This window comes from Peromyscus eremicus, chromosome 2, assembly GCF_949786415.1.
Source record: "Peromyscus eremicus chromosome 2, PerEre_H2_v1, whole genome shotgun sequence".
Taxonomy (NCBI): Eukaryota; Metazoa; Chordata; class Mammalia; order Rodentia; family Cricetidae; genus Peromyscus; species Peromyscus eremicus.
In genome coordinates this window covers 132,042,119-132,065,061 of record NC_081417.1, presented here as the reverse complement: position 1 = coordinate 132,065,061, position 22,943 = coordinate 132,042,119, and the positions used below count along the sequence as shown (strand labels likewise).

The window sequence follows — 22,943 nt, the reverse complement described above, 5'->3', positions numbered from 1 at the left end:
TCCTTCCCCCCTTGTTGTCTATGCAAACTAGTCCTTCCCCCTTGTTGTCTATGCTAACTAGTCCTTCCCCCTTGTTGTCTATGCTAACTAGTCCTTCCCCCCTTGTTGTCTATGCTAACTAGTCCTTCCCCCTTGTTGTCTATGCTAACTAGTCCTTCCCCCTTGTTGTCTATGCTAACTAGTCCTTCCCCCTTGTCTATGCAGGTGTGGCGCTCACACTGCTGTGTAGTGCGAGAGCAGAGGCAGGGGACAGCGAGGATGCCTCCGTTCTCTTTGAACTATTACTGCTAATGCCATTCCTCCTTAATTCAAACTTCCAAGTTTTGGTCAAAGAAAGACAAAGAAAGACAGGAAAAGAGAGAGAAACTGAAAAGGGAAGAAGAAAAGGTGGCCGTCTGCTAAGTTTCTACTCCAGGCCGAGAAGTCTCTAGAATGAAAAGTGTGTGTGAAGGGAATGTGACTTATTTTAACTGTCCAAAAGTTTGGCAAGGTTGTGCCTCGAGGATCTGGCCCTGTGTTGAAAGCTTCCATTTCAACAGCACTTTCATCTTTCAAAGCACTTTCGTGATCATTCCTATGAGCTTAATTCCCAGAGCCATCCTATGAAGAGGTACTCAGACTCAACAGAGGCTTTCACGGTGCCGTGAGGTACCAGGGCAGTGTTGTGTTGTTTGAGTACCCGCTCTGCTCTGTGCTGTGCTGGGTGTGATAACCTCATGGGAGGATGGAGCTGGTTCTCCTGAGTCTAGGAGGAGAGAGGAAGAAATCTCACAAATAAATCTATAACTAACAATGGAGTGAGTGCTCAGGACAAAAGGAAGATGTTTCTAAGTGAGTGGATTAAGAAAGAGACCCATGGAGAGTGAGTTAGCTCAACAGGTAAGGCACAGCCCTAAGCCAGACAGCCCGAGTTCTATCACCATATACGTTTGTTTATGCTGTGGAATATTTGTTTAATGATGCAAAGATGTGTTGCGTTCTTTTATGCTGCATGTGTTTAACTCTGTGAAGCTGTGTTACTCTGCCTGTCTAAAATACCTTTGGTCTAATAAAAAGCTGAAGGGCCAATAGCTAGGCAGGAAATGGATAGGCAGAGGCTGCCAGGCAGAGAGAATAAATAGAAGGACAAAAAGAAGAGGGGAAAGTGAGAGAAGGAGAGAGAGGAGAGAGGACTCCAGGGGCCAGCCACCCAGCTACACAGCAAGCCACAGACTAAGAAGGTATGTAGAATAGAGAAAGATAAAAGCCTAGAGGCAAAAGGTAGATGAGATAACTTAAGAAAAGCTTACTAGAAACAAGCCAAGCTAAGGCCGGGCATTTATAAGTAAGAATAAGTCTCTGTGTATTTATTTGTGAGCTAGGTGGCAGACCCCCAAAGAGTAAAGAGTTAAGAACAAAACCAAACCAACTACAGGAAGGCTTCCAGACCAGAGAATAGAAACCTTGACCTGAGACTGAGCGACAACAAGGAACTAGTTAGGTGGAAGGGAGGGAAGGAGACATGGAGGAAATAGTTAGAGACTTCTAAAATAAGAGTGCCCCCAAGGACTTGAGAGAAGGTCTCCATAACTAGAAGAGAGAAAAGAACAGGAGAGAGCCAATCATTCAGGGCAGACTGCTGGGGGAGTTTGTCTTCTTGGACATGTAATGGGATCACATTGTTTGGTGAAATTGAGTGTAGCTGAAAGTTTTCCTGGTCCAGCAGCCACTCAGACCCAAATGAAAACCACAGAGGCTTATATGATTTACAAATAATATGGCCTAATGGCTCAGGCTTCTTGCTAGCTGGCCCTTACATCTTAAATTAACCCATTTCTATAAATCTATACCTTGCCACGTGGCTTGTGGCTTTCAGGTACTTTACATCTTGCTTCTCCTGCCAGCAGCTAGCAGTGTCTCCTCTGTTCTCCTTTCTCTTCCTGTCTATCTGTTTAGATTTTCCACCTGCCTCTAAGCTGCCTTGCCATAGGCCAAACAGTTTTATTAGCTATAACTGTTTTTTTTTTAATTTTTATTAGACAAAAAAAGGGGAAATGTGGTGATATTTTATTTGTGCTTTAATAAAGCTTGCCTGGAGATCAGGGGAAAAAGCCAGCCATTTTAAGTAAACAAGAAGTTAGGCCGGGCGGTGGTGGCGCACGCCTTTAATCCTAGCACTCGGGAGGCAGAGCCAGGCGGATGGATCTCTGTGAGTTCGAGGCCAGCCTGGGCTACCAAGTGAGTTCCAGGAAAAGGTGCAAAGCTACACAGAGAAACCCTGTCTCGAAAAACCAAAAAAACAACCAAAAAAAAAAAAAAGAAGTCAGGCAGCACACGCCCCTAATCTGATCACTTATCAGACAGGGTCTCTGAGTGTTCAAGGCCACACTAGGCAACAGAGCCAAGCATGATGACACACACCTTTAATCCCAGTACCAACCATAGAGACCTGGAGGTCTGTACAGACAGACAGTGACAAAGAAGTGAGGTAGCTGGGCTAAGATAGCCAATGAGAGGGCAGAACAGCAAGGCAATAAAGGTATAGGTAAGACAGGAAGTAGCTTGCATTCGGAAGGTACAGAGTTGGTGAGGTAAGGTTGGGTGCTGGCTTTCCCTATTTCCCTGATCTCCAGGCAAGTTTTATAAAAGCACGAATAAAATATCACCACAGTTGAGACAGAAGAAAAGCCATAGAAGACATGGAAATAGCAGTGAGTGAGTAGGTGGGAGATGGTGGGGCTTCAGCTTAAATGGCTTTCGCAAAGCCCCCTGGTCAGTGCCAGAGTGCATAGTCTGTGTAGATGTAACCAACCGTCTTATTAAATAAGATACACAGAGCCAATTCAGAGAAGAAAGCCAAGAGGTCAGAGCTAAGAGCCTCACCCTTCCTGCTTCAGTGATCCTCTTCAGTCAAGAGAGCTCTCCGAAAGGGACCTACTTCCTGTGTGTATATCTTTATATAGTCTAGCTGTTCTGCCTTCTCATTGGTTGTAAACCTAAACATGTGACTGCCTTGTCACTGCCTATATGTACCGCCCTCCAGGTCCTTAAAGGCGTGTGCCACCACCACCACGCACTTGCTATGGCTCTAAGAGCTCTGACCCCCAGGCAACTTTATTTATTAACATACAATTAAAATCACATTTCAGTACAAGTAAAATACCACCACAAGTCTGGGCTGTATTTCCTGGCCTGGTGCTCTTTCTACTGTCTAGAATGCAATGTCAGACCTCAGCAGGGTAAGGTGGGCATTCCTATAGGTACAAAGCCTGGTTGGTACAGAGAGCCAGAGCCCAAAAGACTAAGGACATGCATGCAGGAGAGTCAGGCCCCTGAGTGAGGAGGCAGAGCCCACACAGGCAGGGGAGGGCATCTTTGTTGGTGGCGGCGCTTGGACTGGAGAAAAAGGATTAGTTAGGTCCTGGAAGCCCATTATATATACAAACACATCAATGACTGTGGGCGCCAACATCCATCCTCACTGTCTGAGAAGGGGCTGCAAACTGAAGATGGGTGTGCACAGGGTTTGGGTGTGCTGGCACAGACCCATGTCATGTATCTGTGAGAAATATTAAATGTTAGCCTTGTCGGGCAAACACTATAAACCTTTGTTTATGACAGGGAATTCAAATTGTTTGATCTCCCCCACATAAAGGTGAACCCTTTATGGAAATGCTTACATCCCCCTGACCCAGTTAGACTTTCCTTTCCACAAAGGCCCTGCTGTGTCCTTGGAATTTAAGTGACTTAAATGGCCCACCTCTTCCCACTCTCCTTTATTTCCTAGCCAATTGCAGAAGACTGAAGTCAGACCCCAGCCAATGAGGAAAAGACACAATCACCACCTGCGCTAGAATAAAAAATGCATGAACTTCTTGTGGCTGTGGGCTTGCTCACCAGGTTTGGATCTTGGACACCCTTTTTATAAAAAGAATTGCCTCGCTGGTTACTTTCACCTTGTTCATAATTTCCTTCTGCGTGATGCTGAGATTGTTTCTAACATAGATGTCGTGTGTAGACACACACAACACAGTATTGTGTTTACACATCCATTTCTAATTCTCTACACTGATCAGTCCTGGCAGAGGCCAGACCCCTACAGCTGTAAGTCTAAGAACAGCTTTTAGTGTCCAGATTCGTTTTCTATGAAGAAATGAAAGGGTGGAGCATCTGGGAGATAATGTGTCAGAAAACAGGAACTCAAAAAAAAAAAAAAAAATGGAGATGTTTCAAAGAGCAAGGAGATGCAAAGCTGGCCTGAGGGAGAGCAGCCACTGACCAAATCAGGTGTGGGTAAGACGTGAATAATAGTAACAACTGTGGTGGGTTAAAACCTGGTGACTAAAACGGGGAAACAGGAATCACAATAAATGGCTATAAATGAATGAATACATCAAGAGTTTGGTAAAGAATGGGATGTTTATATGACTCCAAAGTACCACTTTATAAACCAAACAAGAATTACAGTGATTCATGATAGAGAAGCGTGGCCAGCCCCACTGTAGTAAAGGTATGACAGTGAGCATTTGGGAACACACGTCCTACTTGGTGGAAGGAGGGGCTGCCTGATTCTAGACATGCAAATAAACCCAATTAGGATCATTAAACTTAGGCAGAGCTGGGCTGCATAGCATCCAGACACTGTAGCTGAGGACGGTCTTGAACTTCTACCTTCCTGCCTCTACTCTAGACTTTACTTACGTATCTTCCATCTAATACCTTCTGATCACTGTTGCCTATGAGTAAGCATCAGTAATAGAAAAGTTGTGTCAGTTTATCAGATGGGTTGAGAACACACTATCATTTTGTGACATGCCTGTCCCAAATCCACACCTCAATACAGTCACAAGGGAACAGCAGACAAATACAACTGAGGGGTGCTTTATAAAATGGCTGGCAAGGCTGAAGAGTTGGCTCAACAGTTAAGAGCACAGACTGCTCATCCAGAGGTCCTAGGTTTAATTCCCAGCACCCACATGGCAGCTCACAGCTGTGTGTACCTCTAATTCCTAGGGATCTGGCGCCCTCTTCTTGATTTCTCAGGTACTAGGAACAGATGTAGTGTACAAACATACATGCAGGTGAAACACCCATATGCATAAAATAATACAACTTTTTAAATTAGCCAATCATCTCTGATGTTGTGGGATAATCTTTTTGTATACTGTAAAGATGTGTCTCTGCCTAAGGTGCCTTCTGATTGGTTTAATAAAAAACTGAATGGCCAATAGCTAGGCAGGAGAAAATAGGCGGGACTTCTAGGGAGAGAACTTTGGGAAGAAGAGAGGCAAAGATGCCAGTGAGTCATTGAAGAAGTCCAACGTAGGGTACAGAGATGTACCCGAGTCACATGGCAGAGTGCAGATTAACAAAAACAGGTTACGTTAGAAGAGCTAAGGCCAAGCTTTCATAATTAATATGTCTCCATGTTGTTATTTGCAGGCTGGTGGTCCTGATGAGACAATACAACTCCACTCAGAAAGTATCAAGATTAAAAAAAAGCTGAGGAAAAGCAGAGAAATGTTTCAAAGTGAAGATTTAGCATAAGGCAACAAGAGAGAAAATGTGTCTGAATTGTGACTCCTGGGGCTGCAAACACATTGTTGGAGAAGCCTGAATGGGATCTTCTTAGAAGGTGAAGTGCTTTATGGGAAATGCACACTAGAGAGCTCCAGACACAGGGACCCTCTGCATTACAGTAAGCAGAATGATCACATGGCCTGGGTGGGCTCTTATATTACACCAACAAGCTAGGTGTGTGCTTTACAGTTGAGCTGTAGTACTAGCCTGAAAAATGTTATTCAAAATGATGGCTATTAAGATGTCTATGGTGCCTAAAACACTGTAGATGCTCTAGAATGTAAACTCCTCTCAAAACGCTGATCTCCTATAGCAACCCACGGGCAGGTGTCTGCCAAGATCGGCTCTCACTTTAATGGTAGTGGGTTCCTCTGTTTCTGAACTTTGACCCCAGGGAACAAGGGTAGCTTCTACATTTCACCTGGATTAACAAAATTCTGTCTTCTAGGAATTGGCAAAGGAAATGAGCTGCTAATCCACTTCTGCTTCTCAATTTGAATCTAGAGGACATGCAGATTTAACTAGATCTGATATCTGAGGGGAACTGTCTCCTGCAGTGAGCAAAGGATGTTAAAATTTAGTCTGCAGGGCCCGGCAGTGGTGGCACACGCCTTTAATCCCAGCACTCGGGAGGCAGAGCCAGGTAGATCTCTGTGAGTTCGAGGCCAGCCTGGTCTACAGAGTGAGATCCAGGACAGGCACTAAAACTACACAGAGAAACCCTGTCTCAAAAACAGGAAAAAAAAAAAAAAAAAAAAAAAAACGAAACAAAACAAAAACCCAAAAACAAAAACAACAACAAAAAAATTTAGTCTGCAGGTAGGCAAACTGAAGCAGATACCTACAGAGGGGCAGAAACAAGAAAGAAGGCTGGAAGTAGCTGAGTTGATAGGGTATTGGCCTAGCATGCATGAAGCCCTGGGTTCGATCCCCCACAACACATGGGAATGTAGTGTTGGCCTGAAATCTCAGCACTGAAGGGTGGTGGAGGCAGGAGGATTAGAATTTCAAAGTCACCCCTTAAGCTACCTAGTGAGTTTGAGGACAGCCTGAGTTCCATAAAGGACCCTTAAAAGAAAGAGAGGAGAGAGAGCCTAGGAGAAAACCGAGAGCACAGGCAATTGGCTACAGCAGTCGGCCCTTTCAACCTTCCATCACTCCAACAGTCTAATCGATTTCTTCCCTTTGCCCAGGCCAACTTGAGCCGATTTTTTTTAGTAATATACAGTGTTTCTTTGTATAGCCCTGCCTGTCCTGGAACTAGCCCCCATAGACCAGGATGACCTCGAACTTACAGAGATCCGCCTGCCTCTGGCTCCCAAGTGCTAGGATTAAAGGTGTGCGCCACCACCTCCCAGCTGGGTTTTTTTTTTTTTTTTTTTTGAGACAAAGTCTCTCTTATGTAGAGTCCTAGCTGTCCTGGAACTTGCTGTATAGACTAGGGTGGCCTCCTGCCTCTGCCTCCCCAGGGCTAGGATTAAAGGTGAATGCCACTAAGCCCAGCTTGAGTGGATTTTTGTCAGCTGTGGCCATTGCCTTCCCCCTCCTTTTGCCAGACCTCATACCGAAAAGGGAGTCTTGCCCCTGTCAGGAATCAATACAGAACTTCAAGAGGCTCCAGGGGTCTAAAGTCAGCCCCACTCACCAAGGCTGGCCTCAGCCAGGAGCAGGTAAGCAGGCACCAGCTCTACTGAGCTCAGGCCGTGCACACTCATGCGGAATCGAAGGGAGTGCAGAGCCGCAGGGACAGCGTCTTCATGTTTTCCTTCAAAAAGATATTTCTGGGCGACGGTGTAGCAGAATTCAATCAAGTGCTTCTGTGGAAGGTGGGAATAGACACTGTGAGACAGTCTCGAGGAAAAGACATGGGTGGAAACACCCACAGGTAATGTCAACGCCTGGCTGAAGGCACTTGGTGAGCCTGCCTGTACTAGGTGACATGAGATTCAGGGCTGGGGTGGATAAAAATGCATAAAAACATCATAGTATTCATGATAACCACAGACTGGAAGAGGGACCCCAGGGTCTCACTAACCAGCCAGTCTAGCCAAAAGGGCTAGCTCCAGGCTCAGTGAGAGACCTTGTCTCAAAATACAAGGTGGGGAGCAGCAGAGAAAGACATTCCAAGTCAACCTCTGGTCTCCACACATGCAAGCATACCTGCATACAAAGGGGGTTAATTTTCAAAATAATAATTGATATTCTTTTTCTTTTCTTTCTTTTTGTTTTTTGTTTGTTTTGTTTTTCAAGAAATGGTTTCTCTGTGTAGCCCTGGCTGTCCTTAAACTCACAGAGATCCACCTGCCTCTGCCTCCCAAGTACTGGGATTAAAGGTGTGCACCACCACCGCCCGGCTAATAATTGATATTCTTAATTGGGTGGTAGTAGCACATACCTTTAATCCCAGCACTTGGGAGGCTGAGGCACATGGATCTCTGAGTTCGAGGCCAGCCTGGTCTACAGAGTGAGTTCCAGGACAGCCAGGGCTACACAGAGAAACCCTGTCTCAAAGAACAAAAAAAAAATTTAAATAATAATGATAATAATTTATGTTCCTTTAATGCCATAATATAAATTAGTTTTTATAGTCTCCTTTATACCCTGATATATTAATATCATTTTTATATCCTCTTATACCAGTGGTCCCTAATGCTGTAACCCTTTAATACAGTTCCTCATGTTGTGATGACCCCCAACCATAAAATTATTTTCATTGCTACTTCATACCTGTAATTTTGCTACTGTTATGAATCATAATGTAAATATTTTTTTCAAAAGGTCATGACCCACAGGTTGAGAAACAATGTGTTATACACTAAAGCTCTTAGCATAGTACTTGGCATATGGATTCTATGGACTGAACCATGGCCCCCCCCCCCCCCCCCCCCCCCGAAAAGTCATGTGCTAGAGCTCTAAATCCTTGTCCCTGGGGATATGATGAAAAGTTTCTGCACTCCATAGGTCTCTCCGCCAACGCAGCAGTCCAAATCAGATCAAATCAGACCGAATTAGAAAGTCACGGTTTAATGAGCAAAGGGCTCCCGGGTGATTTTTCAGCCCCCCAGAGAGGAGACAGGGAAAGGAGACCAAAAACCACGTGTCCGTTTTCTAGGGTGCAGTTCAAATACTCTGTGGGAGTGGTCTTGAGCATCTCTGGGGGAGGAGCTGTGTTTGGAGGGGCTTTCTGAGGGGCAGGGTCTGGGCAGAGAGGTGGTGCTTCCACCAGAACATTCCAGATTCTTTGGGTATATGGATGCCAGGGTGCCAGGGGCTTAGGTGAAGCTCCCATTAGAACAGATTGTATTTGGATAAAATGCTCTCCAAAGAGGTGGTTCAGTTAAAATGGATCCACTCACATAGACTGTAAATAATTTAACTTATTGGGCATCTTAGTTACATTTTGTGTGTGTGTGGGGGGGGGGGGGGTATGTGTCCATGTGTGCCATACGGAGAGGTCAGAGGACAACTTCTGGGAGTCAGATCTCTCCTTTGACCTTGTGGGATCTGGGGATCAGGTTGTCAGGCTCAGCCACAAGTGCCCTTCCCCACTAAGCCATGTTACCAGCATTGACTGGTGTCTTTATAAGAAAAATTGGACAGGCAAAGAAACAGCAGCGTGTTGTAGAATATTATTTTAAAGTGTGTTACTTTTGTTTATGCTCTGGAATATTTGATTAATGATGCAAACATGTGTTTGATTAAATAAAATTCACCTGTGGTCAGGAGGCTGAGTCAGCAACTAGCTGACAGGAAGTGGTAGGGAGGAGCCAGGTGAGAAAGGGTTGATAAGGAGGCCGAAGAGAAGCACAGGGGCTTCTGTGAGCAAGGAGAGGAGGTGAGCTACTTTCTATTCAGCCTCTGAAGAGCAGAACTGCACCTTAACCTTTTGAACCTTGAGTCCTTTAGAGGGACAAAGATTTAGTTAAGTTCCTTTTGTAGCTTTGAAAGAGTTGGTGCTTGAGGGAACAGAATTCCATCTGGCTATGGCCCTTGAGGCCTAACCGCTGGCTGGTAGCGGCTGAGTTGGTGATTCAGACAGCTGTGGCTTAAAAGGCAGCAACAATTTAAAAACAACAACAACAACAACCGTGATGTGTGCACACAGGACCAGATGAAGACTCAGGCGGAAGGCAACCACCCATGGGCCAGGAAGAGAGATCTTAGGAGACACCGAATCCGGGGCTTGGGGGATGGATGGCTCAGTCAGTCAAGTGACTCAGAAGCATGAGGACCTGAGTTCAACACCCAGAGAAACGAAGGAAAAAGCTAGGCATGGTGTCACTTGTGCTCCCAGCACTGAGGAGACAGCCATAGGCTGGGGCTCACTGGCCAGCTAGGCTAACCTCCTTAGTGAAACCCAGCCCAGTGAGAGACCCTGTCTCAAAAGACCAACACCAAAAACCAAGGTAAACGGCTTCTGAAGACAGACACCTAACGTTGTCCTGTGGCATCCAAAGGCACTTCAAACACACATGTGCACCCAAAGATACACAGGGTGCGGGCAGAAGACTGGGATGGTGGGGGAGGATGGTGGGGGGGAGGAAAAGGTGGGAAAGGAAGGGAATGGGGGAAGGTACAAACCTTGACTTGTTCTTTCAACCTCCAGCAGTGTTGAGAAAATGAACACTTGTAAGTACCACTCTATCTGTGGTATCTTGTTATGGCCACTCAAGCAAACCAGCACAGTGGGTATTCAGTGAAAACGTGGGAAATGACCCAGTGAGCGGGACTGTGATTGGCAACATAAAGACCAAGGCCCCGCCCTCACTGTCACCGGCTGTAGGACTTGCCTGTCGCTTCTGCAGCTGCTGCAGGCCATGCTGCCTTTCTTCCTCTGAGTTATAGAAGGGCATGGTGGTACGCAGAGGAATTAGCAGCTGGCATATCTTCTCGTGGATGCTGCCCCAATCAGCCTTCTGATGCACAGGCCCACTGGCAACAAAAACATACTGTGTTATCTTGATCTTTATCTCCTCCAGCCTAGCTCTAAAGGCCAGAAGAGTCAGCCCAACCAAACCAGGCAGGGGCCTGAAATTCTGTCTTCTCTCATGTCTTTATTTGTATAAAAACTGCAGTGGCAGGGAGGAGGGTGGTGGAGGCTGGAGATGGCTCAGCAGTTAAGAGCACTGGCTGCTCTTCCAGAGGTCCTGAGTTCAATTCCCAGCAACCACATGATGGCTCACAACCATCTGTAAAAGGACCTGGCACCCTCTTCTGGCCTGCAGGCATACATGCAGACAGAACACTGTATACATAGTAAATAAATAAATTTTACAAAAACCCAAAAACCTGCATTGGGATCCCTGGCCACCAGAAAAATACAGATTAAAACTACCTTGAGATTCCAGTCAGAATGGTTATCAAGAAAACAAATGTTCTGAGTGTGTTGGCACATGCCTTTAATCCCAGCATTCATGAGACAGAAGCAGGCCAATCTCTGTGACTTTGAGGCCAGCCTGGTCTACATAGAGAGTTCCAGACCAAACAGTATACACAGTGAGACCCTGTCTTTAAAAAAGAGAAAGAAAAAAATCAAAACTAAAAAATAAATTACAACAAATAATGGAAATATGTAGGGAGAGATGAACCCGGTGGGAATACAGACTAGTGCAGCCAGCATGGAGGTTTCTCAAAAAAATAAAAATAGGGGACTGGAGAGGTCATGGTTCAGTGGTCTAGAGTACTTGCTCTTGCAGAGGACCTGGGTTTGATTCCCAATACCCACATGGTGACTCACAAAAATTCATAAGTGTAGTTCCAAGTGATCCAACCCCTTCTCCTGACCTCCAAGAGCACTAGGCACACATGTGGGGCACAGACATACATGCAGGCAAAACATTCCTACACATAAAATCTAAAACAATTTAGTCTAAAAATAGTACTACCATAGGGCCAAGCTATACCACTCCTGAGAGGTTCTTGGACATCCATGTTTACTGGTGCACCATCTACAACAGCCAGGAAATGGAACTAGCCTAGATGGTCATCGATAGACAAATGAATAAAGAAAATGTAGTATGTCTATATAGTGGAATTTTGTTTAGCTGTAAAGAAAAATGAAATTATGACATTCTAAGGAAAATGGTTGGAACTGGAGGTCATTATGTTAAGTGAAATAAGTCAGACTAGGAAGACAAATATTGCTTATTTTTCTCATACATGTAGTGCAGATTCACACACACACACACACACACACACACACACACACACACACACGACATCACAGTAGAGCAGGGAGTATGGAAGGAGAGAAAGAAGTCTACATGGTCTACATGGAGGGCAGAACAACAGAGTGATGGAAATGCATATCATGAAGCAGAAGGAACTGTTTGGGGAGGGAAGAGACCAGCAGGAAGGGGAAGGGGATAGAGGAGGGCAGTGGGTGATGTGAAAAAGAACAAAGTGTGTGTGTGTGTGTGTGTGTGAGAGAGAGAGAGAGAGAGAGAGAGAGAGAGAGAGAGAGAGAGAGAGAGAGAGAGAACTGTTGGTTGGGTTTGGGAAGGGGCCGTGTGAAGGGATCTTTTCTGCAGACACCTGTTCACACTGGAGGTCACATATGCATGCTGTGGCTCTTGTGTTAAGCACAACAAACACAGCTGGGTGTGGTAGCCCAGGCCTTTAATCCTAGGCAGAGGCAGGCAGCTTTAATCCCAGCACTCGGGAGGCAGAGGCAGGCATATCTCTATGAGTTCAAGTCCAGCCTGGTCTACAGAGTGAGTTCCAGGACAGCCAAGGGTTATATAGTGAGACCCTGCCTCAATAAAGAAAGAAAAGAAAAGGAAAAGGAAAAGAAAAGAAAAGAGAAAAGAAAGAAAGAAAATTGTCTGGAAGAAATTTAAAAAAAAGGGAGAAACCCAGTGGATGGGAGAAAATACTGGCAAATCATATATCTGACAAATGTCTTGTATCCAAAATATATTCAGAACTCCTAAAAAGTTAGAAGATCCAGTTCTTTTTGAAAGGAAGGAAGGATTTAAATAAACCTTCCCAAAGAAGATATAAAAATGGCTAATTAGCACAGGAAAAGATGCATGTTAGTTACTGGGGAAATACAAAGCCAGAGCTCCACGAGAAGCCCTGTCAAATCCTCTAGAACAGCTACGAACACAGACATACACAGGAGTCAGCAGGGTCAGCACAGCAGGATGTGAGGGCAAGAGGATCGTCATGATTGAAGGCCAACCTGAACTACATAGTGAGTTCCAGGCCTGTCTGGGCTACAGAGTGAGACCCGTCAAACAAGCGACAAAAATGCACGTACAACAAGTCTGTAAACCAAACTGTTGCTATCCTTTCTAAAGACATTGGCTTTGGGGCACAGCGTAAAGTACCTTCTTACTCTCTCCTTTAACATGATCGTAACAGTGTTTTATTTTCAAAGAGTCAAAGTTACATTCAAGACCTTCTCCCACATCACAGCAACAAGAGGACATTGCAGTGCAGTCTGAACGCCCACTCCCATCCCCCAGCAGGCCTGAAGACAATGCTAACGGTGCTACTGGTGACACTGACTATAGAAAAACATGTTTATACAGTCTTTCTTAGACCCATCTCACAGACAATTGCTTTCCCTTCCCCAAGAAAAAGCTCCTCAGATCCATCAACTTCAGGGTTCAGATATCCCCAAACTACTCTACAACAATGTAAGGTTGTGTTTATTGTTTATTGGGTTTTTTGTTTGTTTGTTTGTTTGTTTTTTTTGTTTTTTTTTTTTGGTTTTTCAAGACAGGATTTCTCTGTGTAGTTTGCGCCTTTCCTGGAACTCACTCTGTAGACCAGGCTGGCCTCGAACTCACAGAGATCCGCCTGGCTCTGCCTCCCAAGTGCTGGGATTAAAGGCGTGTGCCGCCGCCGCCGCCGCCGCCGCCGCCGCCGCCGCCGCCGCCGCCGCCACCACCTGGCTTTGTTTTGCTTTTCAAGACAGGGTTTCAGCTTAGATGCAAGATTGTAAAACATCGGTAGTGAACTTCTGCCCTCCGGGGTTCTCCCATTGTGCTGTAAGCCTGTATTTAAGACCTCTTCCCTCCTTCAATAAACAGCATTCGGCATTAAAAAAAAGAAAAAAGAAAACCCAAAACCAAAAAAAAAAAAAAAAGGTTTCTCTGTGTGTCTCTGGCTGTTGTGGAACTCACAATATAGATCAGGCTGGCCTTGAACTCATAGAGATCTGCCTGTCTCTGCCTTCTGAGTGTTGAGATTAAAGTCAACAATTTTTTTTTCCTTTTGTTTTTCAAGACAGAGTTTCTCTGTGTAGCCCTTGCTGTCCTAGAACTGTCTCTGTAGACACAGGCTGGCCTCGAACTCACAGAGATCTGCCTGCCTCTCCCTCCCAAGTGCTGGGATTACAGGTGTGCACCACCACTGCCAGCAAAGGTGTCAACTTTAATGAATGGAAGTTCTAGAGCACAGAACTCAGAGTGAGGACTTTCTAATAAAGCTTTTCTGATGTTAAAACTGCTTCCTTTTGTAACATGAAAAGGTGTACTCCATGCTGAGTGAAGAGAAGACTGGGCCTGAATTTCTTGGAGGAACCCAAGCCAGGGGGCATGGAAGCCAGTTCTACTGATTGTCAGCACACATGCTGCTTTCTTTTTGTTTATTTATTTTTTGGTCTTTTTCGAGACAGGATTTCTGTTTGTAGCTTTGGAGCCTGTCCTAGAACTCACTCTGCAGACCAGACTAGCCTCGAACTCACAGAGATCCACCTGCTCTGCCTCCCAAGTGCTAATATTTCTTAAAAAGTAAGTCATCTTAACTCACTGGGACTTTTCAAGAGGGTAGTGGCTCTTATGGTTTCCTGGGATAGAGAGCCCTGTCTCCTCCCAGACACCAGTAGTAATGGGTCAGGGCAAGAGTGTCTCTGTCTCTGTCTGTCCATACACCTGCTCCCTCTGTGTGTGTGTGTGTGTGTGTGTGTGTGTGTGCTGTGCTTTCTCTTGTTCACTAGGCCCTTGCCATTGAAAAGCTTCCAGCTCATGGGACAGCTTCTCTGGCACTAGTATCTGCTGATATTTAATCTCAGTGATCATGTACTTCATGGTCAGAAAGCAGTGACCTCCATCAGTTAGGGACACTGTGACCTGGGAAGAACGGCCAGTCTTGAAGGTGAGTACCAGCCCAATCACAGGCTCACAGTTTTCAGTGCCGTGTGGGAAATGGAGTAGCGGTTGTGTCTGACAGTGGCTTCTGCTACAGAAGCAGTGTGGTACTCCTCAAACCGCTTCCTTTTTACAGCTTCCAGATGTGGGTCATGAAAGCGTGGCCAGTGCATTGCGTCTTCCATTCTTTACCGTGCTGTGGAGTTTCCTGGTGACTGACTGGGTTTCCAAACACTAGGCTTGGTTTTGTCGCTGGAACAGCGTTCGTTGGTAAGCACAGTTTCTTCAACTCCTAGCATGCATTGCTCCTTCTTCCTAGGTGAGCTTGGCCATCATGGGCTTGAGATGATTGTGTCAACTGGAGGAACCCTGAATTCAGGACCACAGTGCCTGCATCTCACCTGGGTCAGCCTGGAAGCCACCAGACGGCTCTCAACACTTACATGGCCAGGCTGGACTGCTCTCACAGCCTTCATCACCGTCACCTTCTTCACAGTGTTCTCTACAGCAGTTGTTGTTGGTGGTGGTGGGTTTTAGTTTAGTTGGGTGTGGTGGTGGTGCATGCCTTTAATCCCAGAGGTAGAAGGATCTCTGAGTCTGAAGACGGCCTGGTCTACATATTGAGTTCTAGGACAGCCTGGGCTACAAAGAGAGATCTTGTCTCAGAAAACAAACAAACAAATTTTGATGATGTCTAACTATTTTCACTTTGGTTCCTTCTGGTGTCCAATCTAAAACCACACAGATTTACAATCATCTTCCCTTCTAAACCTTCTGTAGTTTTATAGCTAACATTTAAGTCTTTCGTATATGATTATTTTTCACACAAGATAGAAGGTGCAGGTCTGAGTCCATCCTACTACATGTGGATGTCTACTTAACTCAGCACCATTTGCTAAAGGTGCTGTCCTCAATGAATGTTTGAAAATCAACTTATCATAGATGTACATACAGGCTTACTTATAGACTCTCAATTCTGTACATACTGGAGCATTATAGGAAGTGTGGGAACTGGAAATGTTGTATTTCCATATGAATTTTAGGATCAGCATGTCTAAGTTGGAATTTCACATGGATTGCACTGAGTCTATAGAATAATTTGGGGAATAGAATAATTTGGACTATCTTAATAATAAGCCTTTCAATTTCTTTCAACAATGTTTTGTTGGAACGTAGGTCTGATCCTGTAGCGTGAATCAGGCCACACCTCCCTGAAGCTCTCTCTGGAGTGGAATTAAACAGTCTGTGCTCCTTCATGTTTCTTGTCAAATACACCATAGTAAGCCCAGGCAACCCTAGAGTTTACATCGACCCTCAGCCTCCCAAGTGCCGGAATGACAGACATGAATCACCACACCCAGCTTCCCACTGCTTTTTTTCCTGTTTTGGTTTTTTGTTTGTTTGTTTGTTTTTGTTATTTGGTTTTTGTTTTTGTTTTCTGAGACAGAGTTTCTCCAGCTGGCTTTGAACTCTGAGATCCACCTGCCTCTGTCCCTGAGTGCTGAGATTAAAGGTGTGCACCACCACCACACTGCCCTCCTGCTTTTTATTATTAAAATACCACTTGACATTTTCTCCCTGCTGGCTAGTGAAGACATTTAAAGTTGTATCACATGCATTCAAATTAAAGGAAAAATATTGCAGATTACTCTTATCTATATGCTATGAGCTGAGGACTCTTCGATCTACTATTAATGTTTCAGTGTGTACTTTTTATAAAATTATCCTTCTTAAAAATGTTCTATTCCAGGCCATTAAGATGGCTTCCCACCAAGCCACATGCTGAAATGGAGAACTAACCCCTGAAAGTTTTCTTCTGACCTGCACACACACCAACACAATTAAATAAATAAATGTACTGTTTTTTAATGTTCTGTCACCTTGGAACATAGTCATAATTCATGGTATATAACATAATTGTATTTAAAAGAAAACAGAAGAAATTTCACCAAAATGCCTTTTTTTTTTTTTTTTTTTTTTTTTTTACTGAGTGATAGGATTTGGATTTAGTTCACAGGCTATTTGCCAAGATTGAGGATGTACTGCGTGAAACACGGAGGAAGGGCATCTGGAATGGTCTGAGAAGGGAACCTTCACTCTGCACCTGGACCACTAATAGCTAGGAAGGGTCTACCCTCCAATGCTGCACACTGCTGCTGCCTGTCAATCCTCATGAACACAAACAACATCACATCAACTCCAAACCACCCCTACGGCTTGCTCAGGGGCAAATTCCAAATCCCTTCATCTAGTGTCACCCAAACCTCTAGCTTCCTGGTTCAAACTCCTCCCCGTAACTGATCACAGCCCTTTAAACTGTTTTTGACTCAACTCATAGGAAGAAATAAAATTTATGAATATATATTATTTATACAATATAAATTTAGGTTGTGACTTAGTCATGACCTGATGCATCCCAGTCTGCAATATGGAAGTCACTGACTGCCCCTCACACCGTTTTCTTTCCCACCTAGGTTCCAGCCAACTGTTCTTCCACCCTTTGTCCAAACTAGTCCCGGATAGCTGGAAAGACCTTCCTCCCTTCTTCACATAGCAAGCCTCTACTGGCCTCTCAATACTCAACCCAGATGTTATTTCCTCAGAGAAACCTTTTTAGATACTGCTGCAGTCACCATGTTTCCATCCTCAGACATCTCAGGCTTAGTGCACCCTGAGTGACAGTATGTATCATGTACAATGGATAATAATGGATATGAGTTAGGCTGGGAATGTTACCATCCTAGTTTGTGAGGTCCAAACAATCCAGGGCTAGGAATGTGATTTAGCTGGTAGTGTCTGCTAGTATGCTGAGACCCTGGGGTTCTATCTCCAGGATCACACAAATCAGGTATGTTGGCACACCCTTGTAACCCCAGCCCTTGAGGGCTATGGATAGGAGGATCAAAAGTTCGATCCTTAGCTTACATAGTGAGTCTGAGGCCAACTTGACTACACGAAACCGTCTTCCTCTTGAATTACTAGCTCCTCTAACACTCAGACTCTCTTAGCTGTGCACTGGCCAATTAGTCTTCTTTTGGGTCCTCAAGGACACAAGTCTTTCCTACTTATGGGCCCTATCTGTTGTGCCCTTTCCAGGGCAAGAATGCTGGTGCTTTAGCTCACTATCTTCAGAGAAGCTTCTGCCCAATTTCTCACATTTCCTTTGACTTCTGACATTTCTCCCTGAAATTATCATTTGTTCACTTCGCTGTCTTCCGAGCTATAATGTTTGAGCTTTGAGGGAATGGATCTACAGTACTGGCCCATTACGTTCAGCATCTAGAACGGCGCCCAACACAGTAACAGTAGGACCCCTGGGAACCATCAGGAGAAAAACCAGTAGAGTGGGAGAGGAGGCAGATGAGGCCACCGGAGTCTTAGAGACGCGTCTTCAAGCCTGCTCCGGCCTTGAGGGGTCGCTGGCAGAAAGGGCCACCACGTATACACACACACACACAAGGCCAGCCCCATGGTTGGGAGACAGGGAGGGAGCAAAGGCGCCAGGCACCGCGTTCCAGGGCCTACCAGTAATAAGTGACTGTACAAGCCGTGCACACCCGCTCGGCCGGGGCTTCGCACACCTCACAGCAGAGCCGGCGCCCCTTGGGCACCGCCAGCGGGTAGATCACGTTCATGGTGCAGCCCGCAGTGTCTATCTCCAGGACGGTTGCCAGGCTCGCCCACGAAAGACAGACGTCACGTGACAACCGCGGGCCCGCAGGGGAGTCCGGATTTCAAGGGCAAGGGGGCGGAGCGAGGCGGGACTAACAGCGGTAATCGGGAAGGCGAGAGAGAGTTCCAAAGGTTAAATGGCTAGAATTTGATTGCAATGGAACCCAAGCTTGGGGAGGGATGTACGGTGGCCGGTAAAGGTAAAAAAAAAATTAAAAAAAATCCACTTAGCTTTCCAGACTAGGAAACCCACGGGAGGTATATTTTTTCTGGATTTTCGAGAAAGACGCTTCCCTCTCAATGCACTTCGACGGACTCTGACAGACAGACAAGCATTTTGAAGCCTTGGCGAGGTCAGGACCTAGGGATGTCCCGAAGGCAGGGAACGCCCACAGTCACTATTTGCGGTTGCGCGTAGCTCAGGAATCCGGAAGGGGGCGTGGCGCCAGCGGCCGGCGTGCCGGGACTCGGTGGTTCCTGCGTGCAAGTGACTCTAGCTTGCAGATGGCGGAAATGGACCTGGCCGCGGACTTGCCGCGACCCGAGGGTGCTGCGCGCTGGGCAGAGGTTATGGCTCGCTTTGCGGCCAGGCTGGGCGCGCAGGGCCGGCGGGTGGTGCTGGTCACGTCGGGAGGCACCAAGGTCCCCTTGGAAGCGCGAGCCGTGCGCTTTCTGGACAACTTCAGCAGCGGGCGACGCGGGGCAGCGTCGGCCGAAGTCTTCCTGGCTGCGGGTTACGGGGTCCTGTTCTTGTACCGAGCGCGCTCAGCCTTCCCCTATGCCCACCGCTTCCCGCCGCAGACCTGGCTGTCGGCCCTGCGGCCTTCTGGCCCAGCCCAGTCGGGGAAACTGAGTCTGGAGGCCGAAGAGAATGCACTCCCGGGCTTTGCTGCAGCATTGCAGAGCTACCAAGAGGCAGCTGCTGCCGGCACCTTCCTGGCAGTGGAGTTTACCACTTTGGCGGACTACCTGCATCTACTGCAGGCTGCGGCTCTGGCTCTCAACCCACTAGGTGAGTGCTGTAAGGAATCCAAAGGTCTCTTGGAGGTAGAGCCGTTCTTCCAGCCTCTTTTCTCTCATGCTTGCTGCTTATCCCACAGCCAGGGAACCCGAACTGAAAAGAAACAGACCCCATGCCCTTCCCCGATTTCTTAGACTCTGGTTTTCTTTACAGGCTCTTCTGCGATGTTTTACCTGGCTGCGGCAGTGTCAGATTTCTATATTCCTGTCTCCGAAATGCCTGAACACAAGATCCACTCATCTGGTGGCCCACTGCAGGTGATGGGCTCTCTTCCAGAGATCTGACCCCCTATAAACCAGTCTTGGGTTGCTTTCCTCTTGATCTGGAGATGGCCTTTCTGCATTCTGTATGAGCTAGGCACTGGGAATACAGAGATGAATAAGACACTGCCCTCCGTCAAGGACCTCACAATCTAGCGAGGGCCTGGACACCAGCCATAATCACAAATCAGAATGATAAATGCTGTAGTGGAGGTATGTACACAGAGCAGTCAGGTCTCGGGGTAGTGAGATGGGGGAGTCAAGTTCTCCTGGAGATGACTCATCAGAAGATGGGTATAATAAAGTGGGGAAGGTCCTTCCAAGTGGAGTTACAAGTGGGAGTTTGCAACTGGGTAATGTTCTGTGAAATGAAGTGCTTTGGAAGACTGAAGAGGCAGCTTGCCTTTTCCTGGGGGTGGGGGGAACAACTTCAGTTTTTGTTTTTTGGGTTTTTTGTTTGTTTTGTTTTGTTTTTCAATACAGGGTTTCTCTGTGTAGTTTTGGTGCCTGTCCTGGAACTCCCTCTGTAGACCAGGCTGGCTTCAAATTTACAGAGATCCACCTGCCTCTGCCTCCCTAGTGGTGGGATTAAAGGCGTGCACCAACACGACAGGGCTTGGATTCCTTCTTAAGACCCTTGGACTTTATCTTGTGAAGGCCAGAGGCATTTAGGTGGAAGAAAGAGATAACAGTTTCTGTTTGGGCTTAGTGGCACATTCCCTTCATTGCAGCCCTTCAGTTACAGATGATCTCCGTGAGTTAAAGGCCAGCATGGTCTACATAGTGAGTTCCAGGCCAGCCAAGGCTGCACAGTGAGACCCCATCTCAAATAAAAATAAAAAGTTTTGTTTGTAAAGAATATTCTAGCATTTTGAAAGATGAGGTAGGAAGTAGAGTGGATAAATAGGGGTTAGTGTAGTTTAAGGAAAAGGTATGAGAGGATAGTGTCGTGGCTGAGAATTTAAGGTGATTTGGTGCCTTGGAACCTGAGGGAATTCATAGACATTTATTGGATAAGTAGTTTATAGATGAACCTATTGGAAGGGCACCTTTGGGACAGTTTACTTACACATTTTGGAGCACCTCCTGTGTGTCGAGTACTGGGGTAGTACCTAGAGAGGAGGAGAAGTACCCTAGCAGTTGCTAGCACTGCTCGCACTTTTGAAGGGAGTCAAATCCCTGCTGCTGTACACCGGTGAACTGGTGATAAATGCCAAGCAGATGGACAAAGTGGGAGCTTGTATGGGATTCCTGTCTCACTTGCTAACAGGCCTCATACTCTTTAACAGTATCTTGAGAAGAGAGAGAATGGCTCCGTATTCCCCTTTGGTTATACAAGGTTTTAGGAAACAGGGCAGGAACTTGAATCAAGTGAAGACCAAGTCAGTTGTGTCCTCATTGGTCTGTTGTGATTGTTGTATTTATACCTGTAGTTAACAAATGAGGGGAAAAAAATGGAAGTAGAAACCAGTAGCCACTCCAGCGATTTGGCATATTTTAGATGGAGAAGTTTGAAACCCAGTATTAATGGACTTCTGCCATAGTAACGTTTGCACGAGTGGATTACATTTGTTTATCTTCAGACTGGCATTAAAAAGAGAGATGAACATGATCAAAGTACAATGTATAAGATTCTGAAAGACTTACAGATATTGAAATGAGTTAAAGGGGGTGCTGGGCATGGCGTCACTTCCCACCCCTAATCCCAGCACTCTGGAGACAGAAACAGGTAGATCTGAGTTTGCAGCCAGCCTGGTTCACATACCAAGTTCTGTCTAGGTCAGCCAGGGCTGCATAGTGAGACCCTGTCTTCAAAAGTCATAACGATAGCAAAATAAAAGAGGTGTTGAGGAACTGTGGTGAGAACATCAGAATAGTACAGGTTCAGAAAACATACTTTACCCCAGAGTAGGTGTCGGGCCTTGAAGTTAGGCGTCATGAGCCCCACAGAACCTAGTCTTAGGCGTTTTCGTGTGCTCCAAGAAGTTACACAATGAGCAATCCCATTTACACTGAGGTAGAAGTCGGTCCCTGGTTGCTTAGAGTCCTGGCAGGGACTGACCACTGTTTACTTATTAAACTTTGTGTGCTCTCTCCCACACAGATAACGATGAAGATGGTGCCCAAAATGCTCTCTCCCCTGGTTAAAGATTGGGCTCCCAAAGCCTTTATAGTTTCCTTTAAGCTGGAAACTGACCCCGCCATCATCATTAATCGTGCTCGGAATGCTTTGGAGGTTTATCAGCATCAGGTGGTGGTGGCCAACATCCTCGAGTCAATACAGTCCTGTGTGGTTATCGTCACCAAAGACTCAGAAACCAAGTTACTGCTGTCGGAGGATGAAATCGCCAAAGGCGTGGTGATAGAGGAGAAGATAGTGGAGGACCTTCGCTCGCGACACACGGCGTTTATATGTGACAAACTCTGAGGGAAGCGCTCGCCTAGCGTCCCAACCAGGGTTCTTACAACTGACAGGAAGTAGGATGAATCCTTTGCTAAGGATACAGACAGTGAGGAAACAGTGTGCAGGCAAATAATGTCGGTATTTTGTTTCTGACTGAACCGCTTGACACACACCTCTTGATTTGGAAATGGAACAAGAACTGTTTTTCACTTTTTACAAAGCCGACTGGAATTTCGTGTTCTTCAGAACAAATGTAGGGGACTTAAACTGAATGTCGGCAAATAGGAGGATGGAGGACGCATGAGTGGTCATGCTCTGAAGATCAGGTATTTATCAAGTGCCTACCATGTGCCAGGGCCTGTGTGAGCTTTGAGGGTTTAAAGGATGAATAAACAACGTCTCATTCGGGAACTGGATGTACAAAAATTTAAGTGCAATAATAAAGTATGTGCCCACAAACCGACACATGGAAAGGGTGGGGGTTTTTTGTTTTTGTTTTTAAGATTTAGTTATTTTTATTTTATGTGTTTGAGCATTTCTGCGTGCATTTGTGTCTATGTGCCTTTGTATGCAGTACCTTTGGAGGCTAGAAAAGGGGGATCAGATTCTCTGAACTCCAGTTCCAGAGGTTGTGAGCCTCCCTGTGGGTGCTGGGAATTCAGCATGATCTTTCTTTGTAAAATACACTTTTACTAAACAGGAATAAGGCAGACATTTCCCTAAAGATAGACTGAAGATCACAAACCTTCCTACATTTACTTTCTTGCCTCTTGTCCTAGATTTATTCCATATTTAAGTAACATTTTTCAAATATTGTAGATCTGTTCTTCAGGTAAGTAACCAGCCTTCCACTTGGGGCCTAACAGGAGTTAAATGTATACTTGTGCCCTGAGGGACTTGGTACAGTGTAGTAAAGAGTGTGGGGCTTG

At 45.8% G+C, this 22,943-nt stretch overlaps 2 protein-coding genes across 6 annotated transcripts in view; one reads left to right on the top strand and one right to left on the bottom strand.

The window, feature by feature from the left end:
- The window catches only part of Zmynd12 (zinc finger MYND-type containing 12), a 30,334-nt gene extending 11,633 nt beyond the window's left edge, over window positions 1–18,701 (bottom strand). Inside the window, exons 1-3 of one of the 4 annotated variants that reach the window (XM_059254878.1) lie at window positions 18,583–18,701; window positions 10,350–10,491; window positions 7,205–7,376 (exon numbers count right to left, since the gene is read on the bottom strand). In XM_059254878.1, coding sequence (XP_059110861.1) covers window positions 7,205–7,376; window positions 10,350–10,412 — 235 coding nt within the window. In that variant the 5' untranslated portion in view covers window positions 10,413–10,491; window positions 18,583–18,701. Of the gene's footprint in view, window positions 1–7,204; window positions 7,377–10,349; window positions 10,492–15,100; window positions 15,198–18,182; window positions 18,361–18,582 lie in introns of those variants that run through there. The other 3 variants (XM_059254874.1, XM_059254875.1, XM_059254876.1) reach the window with 3 other exon arrangements.
- On the top strand, window positions 18,568–22,287 carry Ppcs (phosphopantothenoylcysteine synthetase). 2 transcript variants are annotated; one of them, XM_059254879.1, is made up of 3 exons: window positions 18,568–19,341; window positions 19,504–19,607; window positions 21,715–22,287. In XM_059254879.1, exons 1-3 carry the CDS (start codon window positions 18,834–18,836, stop codon window positions 22,036–22,038), a joined length of 936 nt encoding a protein of 311 aa, XP_059110862.1. In that variant the 5' UTR covers window positions 18,568–18,833; the 3' UTR covers window positions 22,039–22,287. The 2 variants fall into 2 exon arrangements, with proteins under 2 accessions (XP_059110862.1, XP_059110863.1); XM_059254880.1 differs by lacking the exons at window positions 18,568–19,341; window positions 19,504–19,607 and adding an exon at window positions 19,620–19,823.
- Window positions 22,288–22,943: the final 656 nt, after the last annotated feature.